Source organism: Harpia harpyja, chromosome 10 (genome assembly GCF_026419915.1).
Source record: "Harpia harpyja isolate bHarHar1 chromosome 10, bHarHar1 primary haplotype, whole genome shotgun sequence".
Classification (NCBI taxonomy): Eukaryota; Metazoa; Chordata; class Aves; order Accipitriformes; family Accipitridae; genus Harpia; species Harpia harpyja.
Genome location: NC_068949.1, coordinates 5,155,136 through 5,174,441, shown reverse-complemented (window position 1 = coordinate 5,174,441; position 19,306 = coordinate 5,155,136). Strand labels below are relative to the sequence as shown.

Below are 19,306 nucleotides of genomic sequence, written 5' to 3'. Positions count from 1 at the left end.
AAGTCTTCCGAGGGAAAGGGTGATGCTTCGTTGCCATGGACCTTGGTGCTTTGGTCCTGCAGCTGGGCTGAAGCTGGGAGGAGGGTCTGTGGGCTGCCCTGCTACCCGGAGGTGGGAGGAATCTGTCTTTTTCTGTTGTTGTTGTCTTTTCCTCTGAGTTTGCTCCCTCCACCTTCCCTTTTGGGCTCAGCAGCATCCCTGGGATGTGCTGGTATCATACTGGCTCTTCTCTCCCCAGACCTTGCAGGCTTTCCAGACTTCGGGAAGGACGTTTCTCTGGAGTTACCATGCAGGAGTGATGAAGAGGGCAGCACTTTTTAATCAAAGTTACATTAGGTGGAGCTTATATTATTCACTCTGCTTTATTGCAGCTATTTTTACACGGGGGTTAGAAGTTAATACTACCCAGCGAGCCTGGTTTTGCTGAATTCTGGCAAGCACCAAAATCCATCAGCACACCCAGACAGGGTAGGAAAGAGCCCAAACAAAAAATAAACTCACTAGCTGAACTGAAAAAGCAGGCCAAAAAACCCAAACCTTTCAAAAAAACCAGACCCTCGATAATAGAGGGTCTGGTCTGGAGGGACAAAAACCAGCCAGGACCATCAGCTGTAATCAGCAGAAGGGCGAGCTTTTGCAATCAGCGCAGAAAGGCGAGCAGGAGCCATAGCAGGAGGGCTCGGCGGGCCGCGGTGCTGCAGGGTTAGTTTTTTCCCTGCCCTGGCAAATGAGCCTGGCCCTATCCTGGTCTTCATCCACAGCCCCGGTCGATATGATGAGGTTTAGTCTGATTCTGCCGAAGGGATGTCAGCGCTCAGGGCATGGCTGTTGATTGCAGCCAGTGTCTCCAAGTCAACAGTTTCAGCAAAGAAGGCTTTGCAGGGTTGTGTGGGTTTTGGTTTGTGTCGGGTTGGTTTTGTTTGGTGTGGTTTTTTTCCCCAGGTAATGTCAAAGGTTTAAGCCATGCTAATTCCTTGGACCTGGCAAGGATGCTGGCAGAGCTGGGATCTCTTCTGCTGGTTGAAAAAAGATGTGATGAACTGAGAGAGGGAAGGAAGGAGTTGTCCCCTTGTTTCTAAAAAAGGGCCAAAATGCAACTTTTTTCTTTCTCCTTTGTTTTCTCTCTCTTTCTCCTTTTCTACCTTTTTCCTGTTCTTTAACATAGAGATCCCTTGCTGGAATATGCTTTCCACACTGGTGCTTTCTAAGCCTTTTACTGGTGTATTAACCCTGCAGGAGATGTTATGGTGAGGCTGTAGGACCCAATTGCCTTGGTTCTTGTGATGTTCCCAGGGGTGTTCAGAGATTGGGGCCCCTTTTAAAAAAAGACCCAACCCAATCCTGAGCACTTTTGTAATAAAACACCAGGTACTTTTAAAAACCACTTAAGGTATTTTTAAAATCCACTTGCCACAATTGGTGTCACCGATTGATTGCTTTCGACCCCTCTTCTGATGTGACTTCACAGCATGCTTGGTTGGTTCTTTGGGCTGTATTGCAAAGGCTGGTTCCTTTGGCAACGCTATTAGAAATTAAAGAGAAAAATTGTTTGCCTTAACATAGAGTTATGAGACATCGGGCAGATGCACAGAGTTGCGGCAAAAAGCGTCATCCTTGCCCCAAAACTGATAAGGTAGCAGTGAGAGGCTGCAAGCTGAGGGGTGCGAGGAGGCAGTCAGAGACCATTGGTGCTGAGCAAAGAGCCGGGGACTTTCTTGCTCGGCTGAGGACTGGTTCAGGTTGTGTTGTAACATGCAAGCAGAGGGCCGTTTGGTTTTGCTACCATCCCTCCCAAAAGCGAGGTTAGGGAGTGGCTTGAAGGGGAACTCGGTGGCTTTGCAAGAGCTTACAGAGGCTTTCTGCTGGCCGGGGGTGGGGGCTTCGAAAGTCTAACGATGCCAAATGCAGCCCAGGACTGCAGAGGGCAAGACCGCTGGAGCTGAAGGAGCTTGCAAGGGAGACGGGAGGCTTTAGGAGAGGGCTCTCAAGGCTAGGTGCGAGGCCCGTGCTGTTCCCCTGGCTGTTAGCTCAGGAGCCTTCAAGGATATTCTCTGGAGCTCTCATGGAGCGTGTTGACAATTTAGGATGATGTTTAATGTAGCATTACTGAGCTACAGTATTATAATTGCTTGCTTGTATTAAAGTTTATCCACAAAGCTTTTCTGCAAGCAGAGAGGCACCAGCGTGCCCCTGACAAAGGTTTGAACCCTGGTTAGTGCAAAGAGTGTGATGAGCAGGGGTGAGGGGAGGAGGCAGGTCTAGGAGTGCATAACAAGCATCCCTTTGGAAAGTCCTGGGCCAGCGGTCCTTCCAAAGAGGAGAAGGGCAAAAGGAGGGGAGCCTCACACGGCGACTGCCTTGTGCTCCTGTGAAGAGTAACGTGCAATGGATAATGAGCTTGTGGCCACGTGGCTCAGTCCTTCCTCTGCCACCCATAAATCTACCCAGCAAGGTCTTTTATGGAAGAGAGGTATGGATGCTTCTCAGGCCAAGTGCTCTGGATGGAACTTTATGCCTCCAGTTTCAGTCTGGAAATGAATAGTATGAAAGAAAAGTTGATGTTTTGGCTTACCCCGCTACTTGTCCCTGGCATTAGGGGCAAGCGTGCTTGCTCTTCCACATGGCAGTGGGGGCAGATCGCCATGTCGTGACACACAGGGTATGGGTAGCAGCAAGGGAGAGGCTGGGAGGGAAGTATCTGGGTAGTTTCTGAAAACCTGTGCAGAACCTCAGCTCTTCCTGGTGTCTCTGGGTGTTTTGCGTTGCTCTTGGAGATGAGAGGTTTAAGGAATAAGAGAGAAAAGGAAAAAGTTGTTATTTTTAATGTGAGGATGCATCTAAGCCGTGTCCAACGTGATTGCTTTTGTGGGTCCACTTGATAAGCTGAGGTTTTGAAAACTGTCATTAGAAATAGGGTGTTTGTGCTGTGACTTAACCGATGAGGCAACCAGCCCTGACTGTGTCCCACGCTGATGTTCCTGCCGTACCCTCTGCACTTCACTCTACCTCCGCTGCCTCGTTGCAGCCTCAGACTTTGCCAAGGCTTGAACGATCCCCCCACCTCCTGGTCGGGTGGTTCCTTGGGGATTTAGAGGCAAAACCAGCCGATTTTCATTGCTTTAGTAGCGCAAAGCTGTTGATTGTGCCGGGAGCAGGTATTTAAAGCCGTGGTGTGCAGTTCCTCCGGGGTATCAGCTTGGCACTGGTGCCTGCTCACTTTGGGGCCACCTCTTCAGAAGCAGCTCCTCCAGCCTTCGTTTAAAATCAGGGGAGCAGGTGCCAGAGTGTGAATCAGTGTGCTGTGCTACGGTGGCAGGGTTTGCAGCATCTCAGCCTTGTAAACGAGGGGTGGTAATGTTATTCCCTAAGTATACGCGATGCAGGGATTTTTTTGCTTATCCCCATCTTCAGATTATAAGAGCAGAGGTATGATGAGTTGGGTCTGTGCTGGCTGATGGCATTCCTGGTGTAACAGCATCATGCTGAATGGGGTACCCTGCCCTTCTCCCTTGGGTACTGCTTTTTGCCAAAATGAGTCACCTGAAGGTCTTCAAGGTCATGCCAGGAGGTTGAGGTTGACCGGTGCCCATGCTCATGTGCCTCATTCGGAGTTTCAAGTCAGCTGAAGGAGAGCTTGGGCATGGCTGGGGTGCAGAGCATGCACCTTAGCTTTAGGGCTTTTTGCTTTTGCTTTCCTGGGGCTTGTCTAGGGTGAAGGGGATGGAGAGAGAAACTTAGGTGGGCTTAGAAACTTGAGCTCACCTAAGACTGACAGTAGGTCCCTGCCAGACATTGGCAATAAGCTTCTGATGGTGATGACAAGGAGGTGAGTGAAGGCGAGAAACAGCGAAGGAAGAGAGGGGAAACCCTGTTTTATTTGTAATTGTGAGTTTTGTTAAGTTTGTAACCTGTAAGCCAGTGATGCTAAAGAAGCAAAGTTGGGCAAGTAATCCATTTTCTCAGCTGTGAATGAGAGCAAAGCCGAGGGAAGAGAAGAACTGAAGTGACCCATGTGAAAAGAAGAATAGACTTAACCCCATTCCTTGGGCAAGGTTTGGGGGGATTAAGCTGGATTTGTGCCTGTTTCCCCACCGTGCAGATGCTGCCCTGAGCTAAAGGTTTTGGCCTAGAGTGAATGAAGGGAATTCCAAACCATTGCTCCTTTAAGTCACCCAGATGTGCCAGTCAGTGCAGCCGGTGAGCTGAGTCCTCTGAGGAAATCCTTTTCATTAGGAATCCTGCTAGACAGGGAAACAACACGACATGAACACAGTCATCCCGGCTGATGTACCAAGATCCCAGCCTGGATTAAAGAAAAGCAAAGCCGAAACAAAACAACCCAGAAGTTGAATGATTCAAAGAGCTTTATTGCCGCAAACAAGCCTTCTATATTTTAACTGCAGCTTGGAGGGTATGTTGCTAACCAGAGGAGGAGAAGAAATGCCCCAGCGATGTGGCTACGCAGGTGCATCCGATGGTTTGCATCCCTTCCCTTGTGCCGGGCGCTCGGTTGCATCGCCCTGTGCAGAGCAGCCCCTAACACGGGATGCTCCTGTAGTGGAGTTTTGCCTCTGCGAGGAAATTAGCTGGAGAACTGTGAAGCGAGGAGACAGTACCTCAGAGCTGCCTTTTCCCCATCACCTGCACGGAAACCCGCAGCCTTGTTGAGGGCACTGATGGGACCAGATCTGTGTGTCTTTTCCTTGGGGTAGGACCTAAAACTTTTAGTCTAACTTTAAAATGACAGCCTCAGTAAAGTTACTAGTTCCGCGACACTTCATAACTTCCCCCATCTGTAGCCAGAGGCAAGGGTTACTTGCCTCTCTCTCTTTTCTCAAGAGGCTGACGACTTTATCGATCCTTTTCCTGCTAATATTCCCTTTCCAATTCACAAATAACTGCTGTGTGGGTCTGCATGGTTAGCACAGTCACAGTAAATTCAGAGCATTAGTCCTCAGTCTGTGTTTAGCGTTGAAGGATGCTCTTTTATTGTTCTGGAGCTGAACATCAGTGTCTGGTCTGACACAAGGCGCTTCTTCCCTTTACAAACCTTGCTATGCTCCCACTTGCCCCTTTTGCTCTCCTTTCAAGATGGGTTGGCTCCTGATGCTCTGTGCTCAGGCACCTTCTTTCAGGACTAGGAGTTTATTTACCATGTACCTCAGAGCTCTTGGGTAATTTTTCCTGCCCGCCTTTGCCTCTGATCTTCCCAGGTGGGAAAAAACCTTATTGTCATAAGAAGGTGTGAAAAAACCAACTGTGCCATGCAGAGTAAGATGAGCATGTTCTGCTTAGAGCAGAGGGCAGGCTCTGTCCTCAGGGTGCCTCATCCTCAATGCCGGTATGTGGCATCGAGTGTAACAGTGAGACAAAGCTGCTCTGCACGTGGGTACAGCGTCTAGCACTAAGCAGGGAGTTTTCAGGTCAAAGCAGGTAAAGCTGGGGTGTTGTGTGATGATAAACCCATCTTTCATAGCATGCATGCTAGCAGAGATGAGTTTGGAGCATGTGGCACATATGCCATTCCTCACGCTGTCGCACTGGGATGCCGCATGAACTGGGAGACTCAATGTGTTTCTTCCTATTTCTTCCTCCTTTGGGTTGCTGGGTCTCCTGTCTTTATTATATGTCTTAATTAGTTTGATGTAGCTCCTTTGCTATGTTTTCCCAGTCTAGCAGTTCAAGGGCAAGTCAGTAAGTCGTCATATATTGTATTTTTAAAAAAAATATTCCCCATACACTCCTTTGTCCCAGGTTTGTAACCGCTCTTCTGCCTGTGAGCACTGCAGCGGTGGTGGGAGACAGCAAATTGGGGTGCTAGCTGTTGTGGGAGAGTGATATCCACATTGCTGGAGTCCCTCCGGGGGAACCATGTCACGACATGGCTCAAAAGAAACGCTTCATGCTGGAGTTTGCTGTTTTAGCACAAGCGTTTCAGCAAGAGCAAAGCCCGATGACGAGACCCCAGCTGAACTGTTATTGATCCTTCCTCCGGTAATAAAGCCATCCGCGGGAAGACAGGGAAATATTTTTTGAATCAGCACAGCTGTATGGATTTTGCTTTCGCTCATGTTGAGAGCGATACCTGCTCTCAGGCTGCTGCAGAGGCTCTCGCAGGAGTTTCTTTTTGATGGATCTTTGGGACCTACAAATCACAGACTTCAAAGTGAGATTTTTTTTTTTTTCCTACTTTTCTGAGGACAAATTACTTGCTCCACCTATGGTCAGAAGTGAGCCACTCTGCTGTGAAAGGTGCTTTTAGCTTTTCTACCAGAACAGGGGATAAATAAGCAGTAAAATAAATAAATAAGGTGGCAAAGCGGGCAGGTTGCTGTCTGCCTGGCTAAAATGGTAGTGCAAGAGATGGAGGAAAGAAAGGTGATCCTTTTTACAGGAATGCATGTGCTAGATCAGAGGATCTTTTGAAGACTTGAGATGGTCATTGAGTGCATGTGGGATAAAAGAAGGAGATAGCAAGAAGTTCTGGCAGTGAGTTGAGTTGAAAGCAAGTCCCAGTTTCTCCTTGGCCAGCTGGGCTGGCCACTGGGTCCTCCTCCAAGGTGGCTCAGGACAGCTCAAGAGCCAGGGAGGAACAAATACCGGGCTGGCATGGAGAGGAACATGTGAATAGATAATCACCCACAGATTGCATGTATATATTTGCAGTATGCTGTATAAATGAATGCAATACCTAATGATTCGTGGCTATTATTTGAAGGGCCCCACTGTTACAGATTTATTTGTCATTTCTTGTAATAACACCGACGATAATGAATTCATTTGTATTAATGCGGGTGTCGTGGACTTCCGTTGATATTCTGCATTAATTAATGTACCATTAAAAGAAAGTGTCACCCAATTAATATCAAGTAGAAGCAATACTGCCAGTGTCCTGTCATTAGGGTTTCATTTGTAATGCATTGTATTAACGTTCTGCCTTAATGGAAGTCATTTGCAATTCGGAGCGTCACCCGATGGGCTGGCATGGGGGTGCCAGTTTGCACCTCTTGCGGCAAGGGTTACCCAGATGAATCGACGGGGACAGGCTGCCGTTAAGAGTAACCCCCGTTACTGCCTGGGCTCGGGCACGGAAGCCTGCACCACTCCTGTCCTCCACGGCTCTGGCACGGACGGCTGTCGGAGGTTGGTGCGCTGCTTCCAGACATCCTTCCTTCCCCACTTAAAGGCTGGTGCGTTAACTTAACCCACCTTCTTGACCTCTCCCTGGGTTTAGAAAGTAAAAGTTAGTGGCGACTGCAAATAAAATGGGATATAAAAAATAGGATCTGCCCGGTTTATGGTAACACCCCAGAGCAGAAATCGGAAAAGGGATTTCTTCTCTTGCCCCATAATGTATGTTGGCTGGTAGGAGTAAATCACACTGGTGATTTGATTTTGCTACTGGATTTTAATATTGAGAGGAGGGACGGTGGAAAATCTCACCGACTGCTGCAGGTCAGGGCTGCCTTTGCTTCCCCGGACAAAACCTGCCTTTGCCAGTCCTGAGCGCTGAGGCAGGAGTGGAGACCTTTACTGTGGCCACCTGGATCCACCTGGTCTATGCCCACCGTCTCCGGCAAGATTACAGCCGAAGGGGTGCTGGGCCATCTGCGGTGCATGCCCTTGCTCCGAACGCCCTCTTCCAGCAGGAAAATCACACCAGCAGGAGCGAAGCAGTACCGTCGAAGCCAGGAGCTCTCTGACTGACAGGTTTTCACATTCTCAGCATTTGCTTCTGACTTTCAAACGTTTCGTTAGACCATCTTGGGTTCCCATCTGCTGTCTCCAAAATTGAGACTGACATAATAGCAGCCCAGGAAGGCAGGATGGGCTGCCTCCCAGCCCTTGCTCTGGTCCTGCCTGGCTTCTCGAAGGCTGGAGATGGATAATGGGCAGAAATGGGAGAGAAATGTGGCTTCTCCAACGGGATTCAGCTGCAGGTACTGAGTTAGTGAAGTGTTGGCTGCTTCACCACCCTTTTCTTCTGTCCCCTCCCAGGGCAGTGGGAAACAACCTGCTTTACAGGGTGATTGCCCTTCCTAGGAGAGCTGTGGTTTTTGGTTCTGATATAGGACTCTGCAGTTACACATTAAAAAAATAGATATTGGTTCAAACCAGTTGGCAGCAATCTGCTTGATGTCGATGGTCTGTGCCCTTTGTTGTTTACCCATCTCCCAGTCTCTGTGTTTTCACTCTTCCAGATGATTGGTAAAAATGTCAAATAATAGGCAAAGACCTGCAGGTTCCCAGCAGGAGTCCATTAAAAATACACTTGCCTGATAATATTCCTTGTTTACAATTGTATTTTGAGGGCTACATGCTAGCTGACTGTGTTGATTTTGAATTATTCTGTGTTCATCAATCTCACAGAGCACCAAGTCATGTCGCTTAGAGAAGATGATGTATGTGACTTTGACTCCATTGCCCTTTTCGACCAAGATTGTTGTCTGGTAGAAAGACGAGAGAGAGAATAGAGCAGGATCTATTGTCTGTCAGTCTTGTGGGAGGTGGTAATGCTGCTACTTCCCTTTAATTCCCTATTAGCCAAGAGTTACAGTGAGGGTTTTGTTATTTCACCTGGAGTTGATGTAGCTGAGAGGTCTGGAGTCTCTCCCATTGAAGAAATCCTGACAGCGTGTTGGTCGCTCTGCCCGCCCCGCTGCCGCCCCTCAGTGTTTGCAGGGCTGCTGAAAATCATCAGGAACGGTCCAGTGAGCACCTTGGCCATCGCCTTTAACACTCCTTGGCAGGAGTTATCAGACCTGCTGACTGAGACGTGTCTCACTGGAGGAAGCTGAAAACGTAAAGGTAGACTGCTTTGTCCCTGCCGGAGCTCTCCCCACCTCTTTTCCGAAGATGGAATGATCAACCCCACCTGGGTTTTTCTGATCTCTTGGACTGTGCTTCTGTGCTCACTACTTTATGCTAGTCTAGCTGTATGTTTGTAGCAGTCCATGTTGGTGGTTTTTTGGTTGCTGGAAATGTTCCCCTGCACAGAGTATGTAAGCCTGCTGGCATTAGCCTTGCTCCTCTTCATTACTTCCCGTGGAGCTGTGAGAAGCCACTCATGGTCTCCAGAGATCTAGGGCAGCAAATGCAAACCCAGGGCGCAGTGTAATAGCTCGAGTTACCTCGAAATAGGGGCTGTCGAGGGAAATGAGCTTTGACAGACAAAGCTGGCTGTCTGCTTAAATAACTGGTAAATAGTGTGGGCAGGATGGCTTCTTGAAAGCTGGTGTGGAACTTGCTTTCTTCTCTTTGCTCTCTTTCTCCTGGTGCTTCACCCACCTGGCTGCTTTCTGTCTACTTGTTGGCATGCATGATGGGTGGTTGTGCAGGGCAGGGCTGGCTGGGGATGGGGAGAGACCAAGCACCAAGATGAAGGCAAGGTTCGGAGGGAGGGCAGAGAGGAGCAGTTCCCTGGCTCTGGTGGTTTGGGTGGGGATGGAGGTCATGGTGCAGCTCCTGTGCAAGCCCAAGCCTTGCATTTGCTGTGGTCTAGGGCAGGCAGCTCTTTTGCCCCTGAAGCTGCAAATTAAAGCTCTGCTGGATAGTGTTTTTCCTCTCCTCACTTTCTCTTTTGAATATAACTCCATTCTGGATGAGTGCTTGAGCCGCACGGCCACTCTGCTGCTCCAGAGAGCGGAGAGCAGGGGGGTGACAGGTCCCACTTATCATATCACTGCCTGGAACGAGCCAGTTGGGAAGTTATAAATAAGAGGACGAATCTTGTCGGTTCGTTCATTTTCTTATTAGCATTTCCTTCCTCTCCCATCTGCCCTCTCTTGCCTCTCCTGGGCTTGCCCCTCAAGACCTACGCTGCAGAAGCGACGGGTGCCACGAGGAGAGGTGGCAGAGCTGCTGCGCGCCCAGATTTTGGGGACGCTGTGCTGTAAATCAGCCATCTGAGCCCCGTGCTGGCAAGGGCAGAGTTATCTTCGGTGGGAAACAGGGCAGCTCTGGGCTAGAAAAAGCGAGCAGCTTTATCCCACGGGATACCAGAGCATCCTCTCCCATTTGTGGCTGCTTGCCCTCTGTCTGCTAAGTGCTGTTGTCCTGCCAGGGTGATGAATTCCCCCGTGGGCTTGCTGGTTGCGATGTCCCTTTCTTTAGCTCTGTGCATCGGGTTGGGCCGTATCTGCCGTGAATAAACGCTCTCAGCTCTGAGGGCGGTTATCCAGCCGCTAATTCAGTCTCCAGCTCCTATAATGCATGTATTCCAGCTGTGTTTATGGTGTTTTCAAAAGCCCCTCAATTGAATTATAGCTCTGTGGTGGCCGTTTGCCAGTGTCACCCAATAATGAGGGAGGTCACTTAATAGAGATAGCAACAAGAGATACATATTAACGAGAGCTGATTGAAAGGTGGGGTGAAATTCAACCAAAAAAATTTAAAAAAAAGGAAATTATCAGGTTTTAAAATCAAACTTTGAAATTGGAAATTGCTTGGCTCGGGCTAGCAGTAATGCAATTAATAAATGTAATTAAAAGTGTAATAAAGAATACAGGAATTGGAAGTCCATGCACATCCATGCGAGCATTTAGAGCTGGCACGCGAGCAAGGGACCCAGTCTGGCAGTCAGGCCGCTTCTGAGATGGAGCCCGGGGAGGGAAACCAAAACCGGGGGCTGGTTTTTCTTCTCAGCAGAGTCTGGAAGAGGGGCTGGCACTCATTCTGGTTCTGCTTTCACAGCTATCTCCTGCAGCAAACGAGACTCGGACAGGAATAGGTGATGTAAATGTGTCCCAGGCAGTCCAGGGATGAGGGAGCCAGGATTTCAGCTGTAGCAGAAGAGCACTTGGATTCAGTGTCAGCTCTGTTACGCAGCACCTCTGAGATGCCCTGCCTTGAGCAAAAGGCATCAAACCCTCCTTCCTGCCCTGCAATGAGATGGGATTTGTGGGAGCGTCTTTGACTCAAGCTGAGGGATGTCTGAGCCGGCTTTTAGCAGAACGCAAAGCTCCTTTCATCTGCCCTGCTGCGCGGTGGCGAGAGGCAGGGAGAGGGAAAAGAGCTGCCAGGAACAGCAGCAGGGAATTATTTAAGAGTAATGGGTTGACCTGAGATATAACAGGAGCACGAAGCAGCGAAGCATCTCCTGATGGGAGCGGTCAGCTCCCACCTTGATGCAGGGGGAAAAAAAAAGCAGGACCCGAAATAGGGCTGGCGAGACTGTTTCAATGCTGATGCAAAGATCACAGCGTGGGCAGCTCGGTAGGCTGCCTGCTGCTCGAGCCCTCGTGCCCGTCGCTGTATGCCCCCCAGTTCGTTTGCATCGCCTCCTCTCATCTCATCGACCTTCAGACAGCTGTTCGGCCAGATTGCCTGCCGTTTTTCCACATTATTTGCATTGGTACAGCATGCGCGCATCCGCATCCTAATCATTTCTACCAGCTTCTGCTGGGCACTGCTGGGTGACTTTGCCCTGGGAGGTCAGATGGAGGTCCTCTACATGGCCAGCCGCTGGAGATGGGGAGCAGGCTTGGAGGGACCATCCCCAAATAAACCCGACTAAACGTTTCTAGTGCCCAATCAAAGCTTGTAACAACCTGTCTGCAGGTTGGAAAAGGGGATGCATTTAAGGAAAGGGATTATCTGAGAAACTAACTCCCAGATCTCCTCTGCTTCATCTCCCACCTTTACTTCTATCCGACTCTGACCCTGCTGTAAAAAAGTCAGCGCCACATATTCCCCCTCTCAGCCCTTTGCCTGCAGGGCACTCGGTGTCAGGCCAGTTGGACGAGACTGATGGATCAAAGCACGTTTGAGGGGTTGGCGGCCCGTGGCCCGTGAAATGGTTTTGCTATGGTGGAAAGCTCTCAAAGGCGCTGTGCAAATCTGCTCCGTTAGCAGGGTGAGCGGCTGTCTGACAGCCAGAGGGTTTTATACACTCCGGGAACAGGCACCATGGGCCTGGTGAAACGGCACAGGTGCTGGCTTTTCTGCAAAGAGCCTTTTCTTTTTAGCCCTGTCTGAAAGAAGAGCTCGTTCACGTAGCTTTACGTATGCCTTAAAAATTGTCCACCCTAAAGTTTTCCTTGATTTGGGAGTTTTTTCCTTGGGAGTTCTTCACCCAGCCCATCTCCGGTCCTTGCTTTGCCAGTAGGGTCCTGCCGCTACTTTGGTCCCCAGTGCTTCTCCAAGGCCAGCCCGCACCCCCGCAGAGCTGGGTCTGCAGCCCTAGGGGAATATTTGGTGGCAGACAAGAGGAGACTGTGCTCTGACGTTTTTAGGGAGTCCTGCCCAGCACCCGCCGTGTTCAGCTGCGGCCATGTAACCTGCCTGGTGTAGGGTATGTCGCACCTCCGGAGGCCGCTTCTCCTCCGGGTCGTAATCCGCCTTGTATTGCCACCTTGCGTTGGAGCAGCAGCCATCAGAAATTTTATTACTAATGCATTTTGTAGCAGGATTCATAATAAGATATTAAAGACTGTAGGTGTGGCCAGAGAGCGAGGTGTAAATATTTTAAAAAGGCCCTTTTCTGATAACCTTTTCTTCAGCCTTAGGTGCACTTTTGCAGACAATATTGTATAAAGGTTTCGTTCCCTAGCTGTCAACATTCCAGGGTTAACATAGGACATGTCTGTGTCTGGTCACTCATGCTGGAGGGTTGCGTGGGAGGTGATAGCCCAGGCCAGGGGAGGTGTTTGCTGCAGTGGGTCACACTTAGTCCATACCCTTGAGCGCTTTTGGATGGAAACACAACTTCTTTCTGGTCACTCAAACACACATATTGCCTTGTTGTACTGCTGTGTTGGTGTGAGAGAGGCAAGGTCTTGGTCTCTCCTTTGCCTCTGCCTTGTGCAGCAAGGTCCCTTCGTGTTTGGACAGGGATTTTACGGTTGTTCATTCCTTATTAATCTAAGTCTATCCTTGCTATTGGTGATATACTGAAATGGAGTAGCCATTTCTTGTACCTCGCTGCTTTCGGTTTGGTCTTCCTGGTGCTTTAGGTAGCCACGCGTAACACACGCTGTTTCCATTCAGTATTTCCTTCCAGCAAAAAGGACCCACCGAGCTTCTTTGTATAAGATTTTTACAACAGTTTGAACCTTTCTTATTCGTTTATTGCAAAACGAGGGATGGCCTCGCTACCTTGCACCCTGGCATCTCCGGCCCATGCAGCTCAGCGGTATTGCAGTTGGGTAACCGGAGCCCTTTAACTCCTGGAGCTGCTCCTGCTGAGCTGTTGGATGAAGGATGGGGTGCTGGAGACAGGTCGGGAGTGGGTCCCGCTCCCATTTGCCCTCCTTCTCCTCCACGGGAGGCATTTGTCTGCATGTTTATTTTTATCTCACATCTGCTGGCATTGTAACAAAGATTTAATGATATGACACAGTTTTGTCACCAGTTCTTTTTTCTATAGCGAGTGAAGCTTCGTCACTGGCTGCTGGAGGAAGTCGAAAGCTTTAAAAATGACAAAATTTGGTGACTCGTGTAGAAAACTCACCTGTTTGCCACAAGCACCTGTAGGCTGTCGTCTGTCTGTGTTTCTTTTTTCTGGACAGAAAAGATAGAATCTGCTATTTTTGCCTGTCGGTGAACTAAGCATAACCACAATTAATCTTTGCTAAGGAAGAACAGCCGTGAGGGACCTGCAGAAGAGTCCTATAAATGGGCCAAATGCTGAAAATGCAGAAACACGATCCGTCTTGAGCTGGCCTGGCATCTCCCTGGGATGTGCCCTCTGCCTGTTATTTACCATCAAACACAAACCCGAGCGAGTTCTGTTTATACAGATGTTTTGCTCCATTGTTTAGATGATGGGCCGCATCTTTTGAGAAATAAAGACGTCGGCCTCCCGCTGAGGAATATCTTGAGCCTGTTTGACCCCAAAATGGCAAGAGGATTTTAAAGACATACTTCTTGAGCTTTTTAAGGCAGATGGTCTGAAATTCCTCTGAGTCCTGACTGCGTCCTGCCTGGGCATGAACACTGAAAATGAGGCCTCTTTTCCCGGAAGACTGTCGGTATGGGATGACTGCATCTCACAGCTGGTTTTGCCTTGCCAGAGGGGGGGGGTTTGGCTTGAATTTGAGCTGGGGAAAAAAGATGCATTACCCAAAGCACTTCTCATAGGTCTGTATCCTTTGACCTGTGTGCTGTTGGGAATAAGGGCATGCATTTGGTAGTGAAATTCTCCCACTGACCTGTGCGCTGTGGGCAGTACCAGCAATTTCCCCCTCTGCGACCATGCTGTTCTGCTTCAAGTTCCTGTAACGCTCCTCCTATTGCCCGGGAGCCCTTCTGCTCCCCTCTTAAATTCACCTACGCTGTACTTTGCTGGTGCACCCACCCTTGTGCTTGCAGGTGCCCACTGCCCCCCGCTGAGGTCCTGCCCTGGGGTCCCTCCCAGCCCCTCGGATGCTTTGGTGTAGATGCCCATGACTGTTTCCCAGGACCAGCCAGATCTTCGGCCAGAGCTGATACCCAGCTTGTATGGCTTTTGCTATCCTGGCCAATGAAGGGATCTGGTCAGCGAAACTGTAAAATAAGGATAAAAATACAGTAATCGCCAAGTCGGAGCTCAGGCAGCGTCTGCAGGGGCTGGAGCTGACAGCACCAAAGCTGGTGACCTCAGTGTCTCTCCAGGCAGCTTCTCCTTTGGAAGGACGAGGAGATGAACTCTCTTCAAAGCCTGCTTTTGGGCTATTGTATGAAATACAATGCCGGGGAAATCAAGCTCTCCTCTTTCACAGCCGGCCGTGCAGCCCCATAATCACGGGTGACCAGAGCGGATTTGCATGTTAAAAGGAGTGGCTAGGGCACTTAAACAGAAGAGGAAACATATTCAAGTCCAGATTTATCCTTATGAATATTATTATTCCTGGGGACAATATACCCCAGACCTCATCGGTGCAACCCCACATCTACTCTTTTGCTGCCTTTCCCCTCCTCCCTCTATTAATGGTTAATTTGTAATGCTCTTCATCCTGACATTGATACCCTGGTGGCTCTGGGGGAGGAATGTGAGAAGGCAGTTGTTGGAGCATGTGGACCTTGGCGGTCGAAGCAGTGCCCTGGCAGCAGCGAGGGGAGGGCTGCGGGATGCTTCGTGGCTGCTCCCAGCTGATGATGGCTTGGGGGAGGCAGGTAGCCCAAAGAAGGATGGGGAGATGCTCTAGTCCTGTCTGAGAAGGTGTCTTGGGAGCGCGCAGAAAGCAAACACCCACCATAGCCCCTCCATGAACGGATTCTCCACCTCAACATGCTTCCCGAGCTGACAAAGTCCTGGTTCCTGAGCAGTCTAAATGCACAAGCCAGGATTAACGTGCTGCGTGCATGGCACAAAGTCAAGGGCTTACATGGCAGCAGGGCAGATCTGGGTTAAGCGTGCCAGGAAATGAGCAGTTGTAAGGCAAAGGAGAGTAAACTGCTGGGACAAATGGGCTGGGGAGGATGTGGTGTCTCCATCACTGGAAGGCTTTAAGGATGGCAGTGATTTAGGTGTAACACGGGGACAGGTTTCTCTTTTGAGGTCCCTTCTAGCTATATCTTTTATGCTTTTATGATTGCTGATCACAAAAAAACTTGAAGGTGCTTTAAAAAATAATCCTCAGGCCATGCCCTGTGAGGCTTTCTTTAGCAGCTTGATTTAGAGGGGGGGAAAAAAAGAAAGCAAATGAAAAGCCTAGGTGGGAACTGCAACCTCTCACAGCTCGGCAGAAGTGACACTGAAGTAAGGAAAGCGGAGTTTTGCTGGAGGCCGAGGCAAGCTTAGATGTCAGAGCATCCCTGCAATGCCCTGTGGCTGGATGCAAGGGCAGGGAGGCGTGAGGGACGCGTGCGGATGAGTGTCCAGGACCCGGACTCCTGGATGCGAGTTGTGGGATGTGCCCCGGGTTCCCTGCTTTGCCTGACCAAGCTCGCAGCAAATCCTGCCCACCTGCCTTGAAGGCAACTTTCTGCTCACGGGGGGAAATTCAGATGCTTTGGTTCGTTTCTGGTGCTATCACCTGGTATTAAACCAGTTAACTCAGATCTCCAAGCGTGAAGCCCTGGTTTCTCATGCTTTCTAGTGGAGGTGGTGGGCTGGGACATCCTTGCTGAAGCCCTGGCTGTGGTTCACTGCAAGCTTTGTGGTTGCCCAAACAAACTGAAAATGGCTCGGTTCGTTGCTCAGCTTTGGCCAAAGACTTGCAGGAGGAGCTCCACTTGGAAGCAGTGCCCCATCTTCTAAGCTCTGCCTCTTCTCAAGTCTCCTTTCCACCTTCTCAGTACTTCATGATACTTCTCTATGAGCTGAGGATAAATAATTTAATACGAATAAAGTTAACAATAAAACGCAGAGGCTTGGGAAGAGGTTTGCAGAAATAATCCGTATTATCCCAACTGGCCATAACCAGTTGCTGTCACATCTCGCTTCCGACCTTTGCTGTCTCCCTTTCAAGTTTTAGCTCTTTGTCAACCCTTAACATGGCTGTGAACGTGTTGCAAACGTATGGACTTGCCCAAGCGGTCGTGATCCGTGAGTACCTGCAGCCTGTGTCTCTAGCAAAGCCTTTTTGCTTGCAGTCTGTGCTTCTGCCTTTAGAGAGACAAGAATATGCATTTAAGATTTGCATAGGAACATGCAGCTGTTCCACCAAAAATGGATAATTGTTCTCCCTGCTGTGAAGTTAAACAATAAGAAGTGCCAAACTGCATTTGCCATTGCTGATTTTGTGCACTCAGCTCCATATTTTATGCATGTAGATTAGTTCCAGATTTATGACGATTTAACTGTTAATGCCTGCGTTAATCGGGCCAGGTTCTAGTTGCTGTGGAAACTATAACTTTGAATTTTACGTAAAGTTCTGTGTTGCATTTATTGCGGTTTTTTTGAGGCTCTCTCGTATTTAATGTCTTATGGTGAAAATGGAGAGGGAATCAGCGTTGAAAATAAAAGTGCCTTTGGGCAGAAAACAAGTTTCAGCAAAGAGAGTAATTTTTCTGGAAAGTTGTGATGTCTGGGAAAATAAGGGTTTGTGATAGAGTGCCATCTTGACCACAGCTGTATAACTATTATTATAAGTGTGTAACAACTATTATAGCTGCTGCAATACTGTAATAAAGAAAACAGCTGTATAACTCATAAATGTCCTGAAAATATAGGACTGAAGTTCTTGGGTGTCTCGATATTTCTTCTGGTGGGCAAAGGAAATTGCTGATGTGCGTTTGATGGGAAAACAGGCTGGTGCACAATTTTACCGACATATTATTTTTCTATTTTATTTCCAGAATACACCAGTGGGCACTCCGATTTTCATAGTGAATGCCACGGATCCGGACCAGGGGGCAGGAGGCAGCGTGCTTTACTCCTTCCAGCCTCCTTCCAATTTCTTTGCCATCGACAGCGGCCGTGGCATCGTGTCGGTGATACGGGAGCTGGACTATGAAATAACTCAAGCATACCAGCTCCAGGTCAACGCGACGGTGAGTCTTACCCTGGCTGCTGCAGAGGAGGAGGTGTTTTCTGGAGGGACTGGAATGGGGAAGGAGCTGCTGCTTACTTGTTTTATTGCCTTACTCTGGCATCTTCTCAGGCTCATCCAGCATTTTCCACTTAGGAAGGCGTTATAGCAACGTGGTGCCTGGGTAGATTCATTTCACTGCTGTGCAGCTCGTGGAGCACAGCTGCACCTCTCCAACAGCATCTCACGCGTGTCAGGGCCTTCTGCATAAAGGCGAGCAGCTCCCTTGGTGAAGAAAGCCAGTACAGGGCATACAGACCATTAAATCCTCCGGTCTCGTCCCTTGTGCATCATGGCTTATTACAAGCGGATTCACCTGTATTAAACCTCCTGAGCCTCACTCTGAGTTCAGGCATCAAGAGTTAAAATTTTAGTGGACAGAGGAGAAACCAAGGTCCTAATTACAGTCAATACCACCGTACTGGGAGGCGACCCCTTGGAGATGTATGTCCAGGTGGCCGCCATGGCAAATTCATGCCCCACCTGAACGGGAAACTTCTTTCCTGGTCTCAAATCTAGCCAGAGCTCGATGGGGAGCCTGTAAATGAGGAGCGCTGCACAAGCAGGCGCTCTGGATGATGGCTCCTTTCCCATCTCAGATGCAACAGAGGAAGGTGACATTCAGCCCTACGATACATCTGACCAACTCTGCATTCAGGAAAGGGGGGTGAAAAACCTTCCTGACTGCTCCAGGCAGCTGGCTAGAGCTCTTGAAGCATGTGATTCAATCAAGATCATTGCCTTGATTCCAAACCACAAATGTCATGGGGATGTGGAGGGCTGCGCAGGGCTGCTTTGATCTCCACGGCCACGGAGGCTGGGCATTCGCAGGGCCACAGGCAAACAGCTCAATATTTCAGCCCAATCCCCACGTGTTTGAGGCTGTGGAATTTTCCCCAGCAGCTTATTTTTCCTGAAACGTACCTCATTTAATTTTAAATACTCCAGTGATAAGAGGCCTTTCCCATTGTTTGTTTCCTTATCGGTCTCTGTCGCCAACATGCTTTCCCAGGATATGCTATTGAACTATCCAGTGGGTTACAAAACATGGGACCAAACACAAGCCCTGATGGACACATACCTTTCTTCTACATGGCGGATTCTGGTTTTCTCAAGGACACAAGGATATCACCTTGGTCCATCCAGCTCCATCTAGCCCTGTATCCCCAGTGCAGTTACCAGCAAAGATAAAATGGGGGCATATCTGGTACTTGCTACCTAATACGCTCCTGGCTTCTAGTGATTTCCAGCTCAGGGAGTTCAAAGACTTAAATATTAAGTCTCTGAACTGGGCTTGATTGCAGCTGTGGGAACAACTCCTCGGCCCAGTCACAGGGCACTGGTAATTTCTAGCAGAAGGGCAATGAGAAACCCCAGGGCAAAGCTCAGCCCGGGAAGAAGGATGAGAGTTGCACCGGGATAGCAGGAGCTGGAAGAGCAAATGCAGTCTCTTGCCTGCCTGATGAAGAGTTTGCATGGTCTGGAGTGGGAACTGGGGTGATGGGGAATTCGGGGTGGCTGCAGGGGCTGCAAGAAGAGCCATGGAGCTGTGGTTCAAGGCAGGAGCCATTTGATCCCAGGGATGTAGGTAGCAAGGGCAGAAAGAGACTGGAAAGGGCAGTATGAGAGACGGTGGGTGAGGAAACTTGCAATGAGCTTGCTTTTTTAGTGCTGTCTGTAATACTTTAACCAAAATTTAAGAGGTGAAGGGGAGGGGAAAAAAACATTATCTGAAGAAACGAAAGACTTCAACCTGATAACGCTAACAGCAGAGTGCGAGTCAGAAACAAGCATCCATCCAGGCCATAAACGCTGAGGCCTGCAGGTTAAGAGGATAATGTACAAGCTGTGTT

At 49.2% G+C, this 19,306-nt stretch overlaps 1 protein-coding gene across 1 annotated transcript in view; it reads left to right on the top strand.

Moving 5' to 3' along the window:
* The window catches only part of CDH23 (cadherin related 23), a 214,173-nt gene that overhangs the window by 79,602 nt on the left and 115,265 nt on the right, over nucleotides 1-19,306 (top strand). Inside the window, exon 7 of the mRNA XM_052798881.1 lies at nucleotides 17,221-17,415. Coding sequence (XP_052654841.1) covers nucleotides 17,221-17,415 — 195 coding nt within the window. The remainder of the gene's footprint in view (nucleotides 1-17,220; nucleotides 17,416-19,306) is intronic.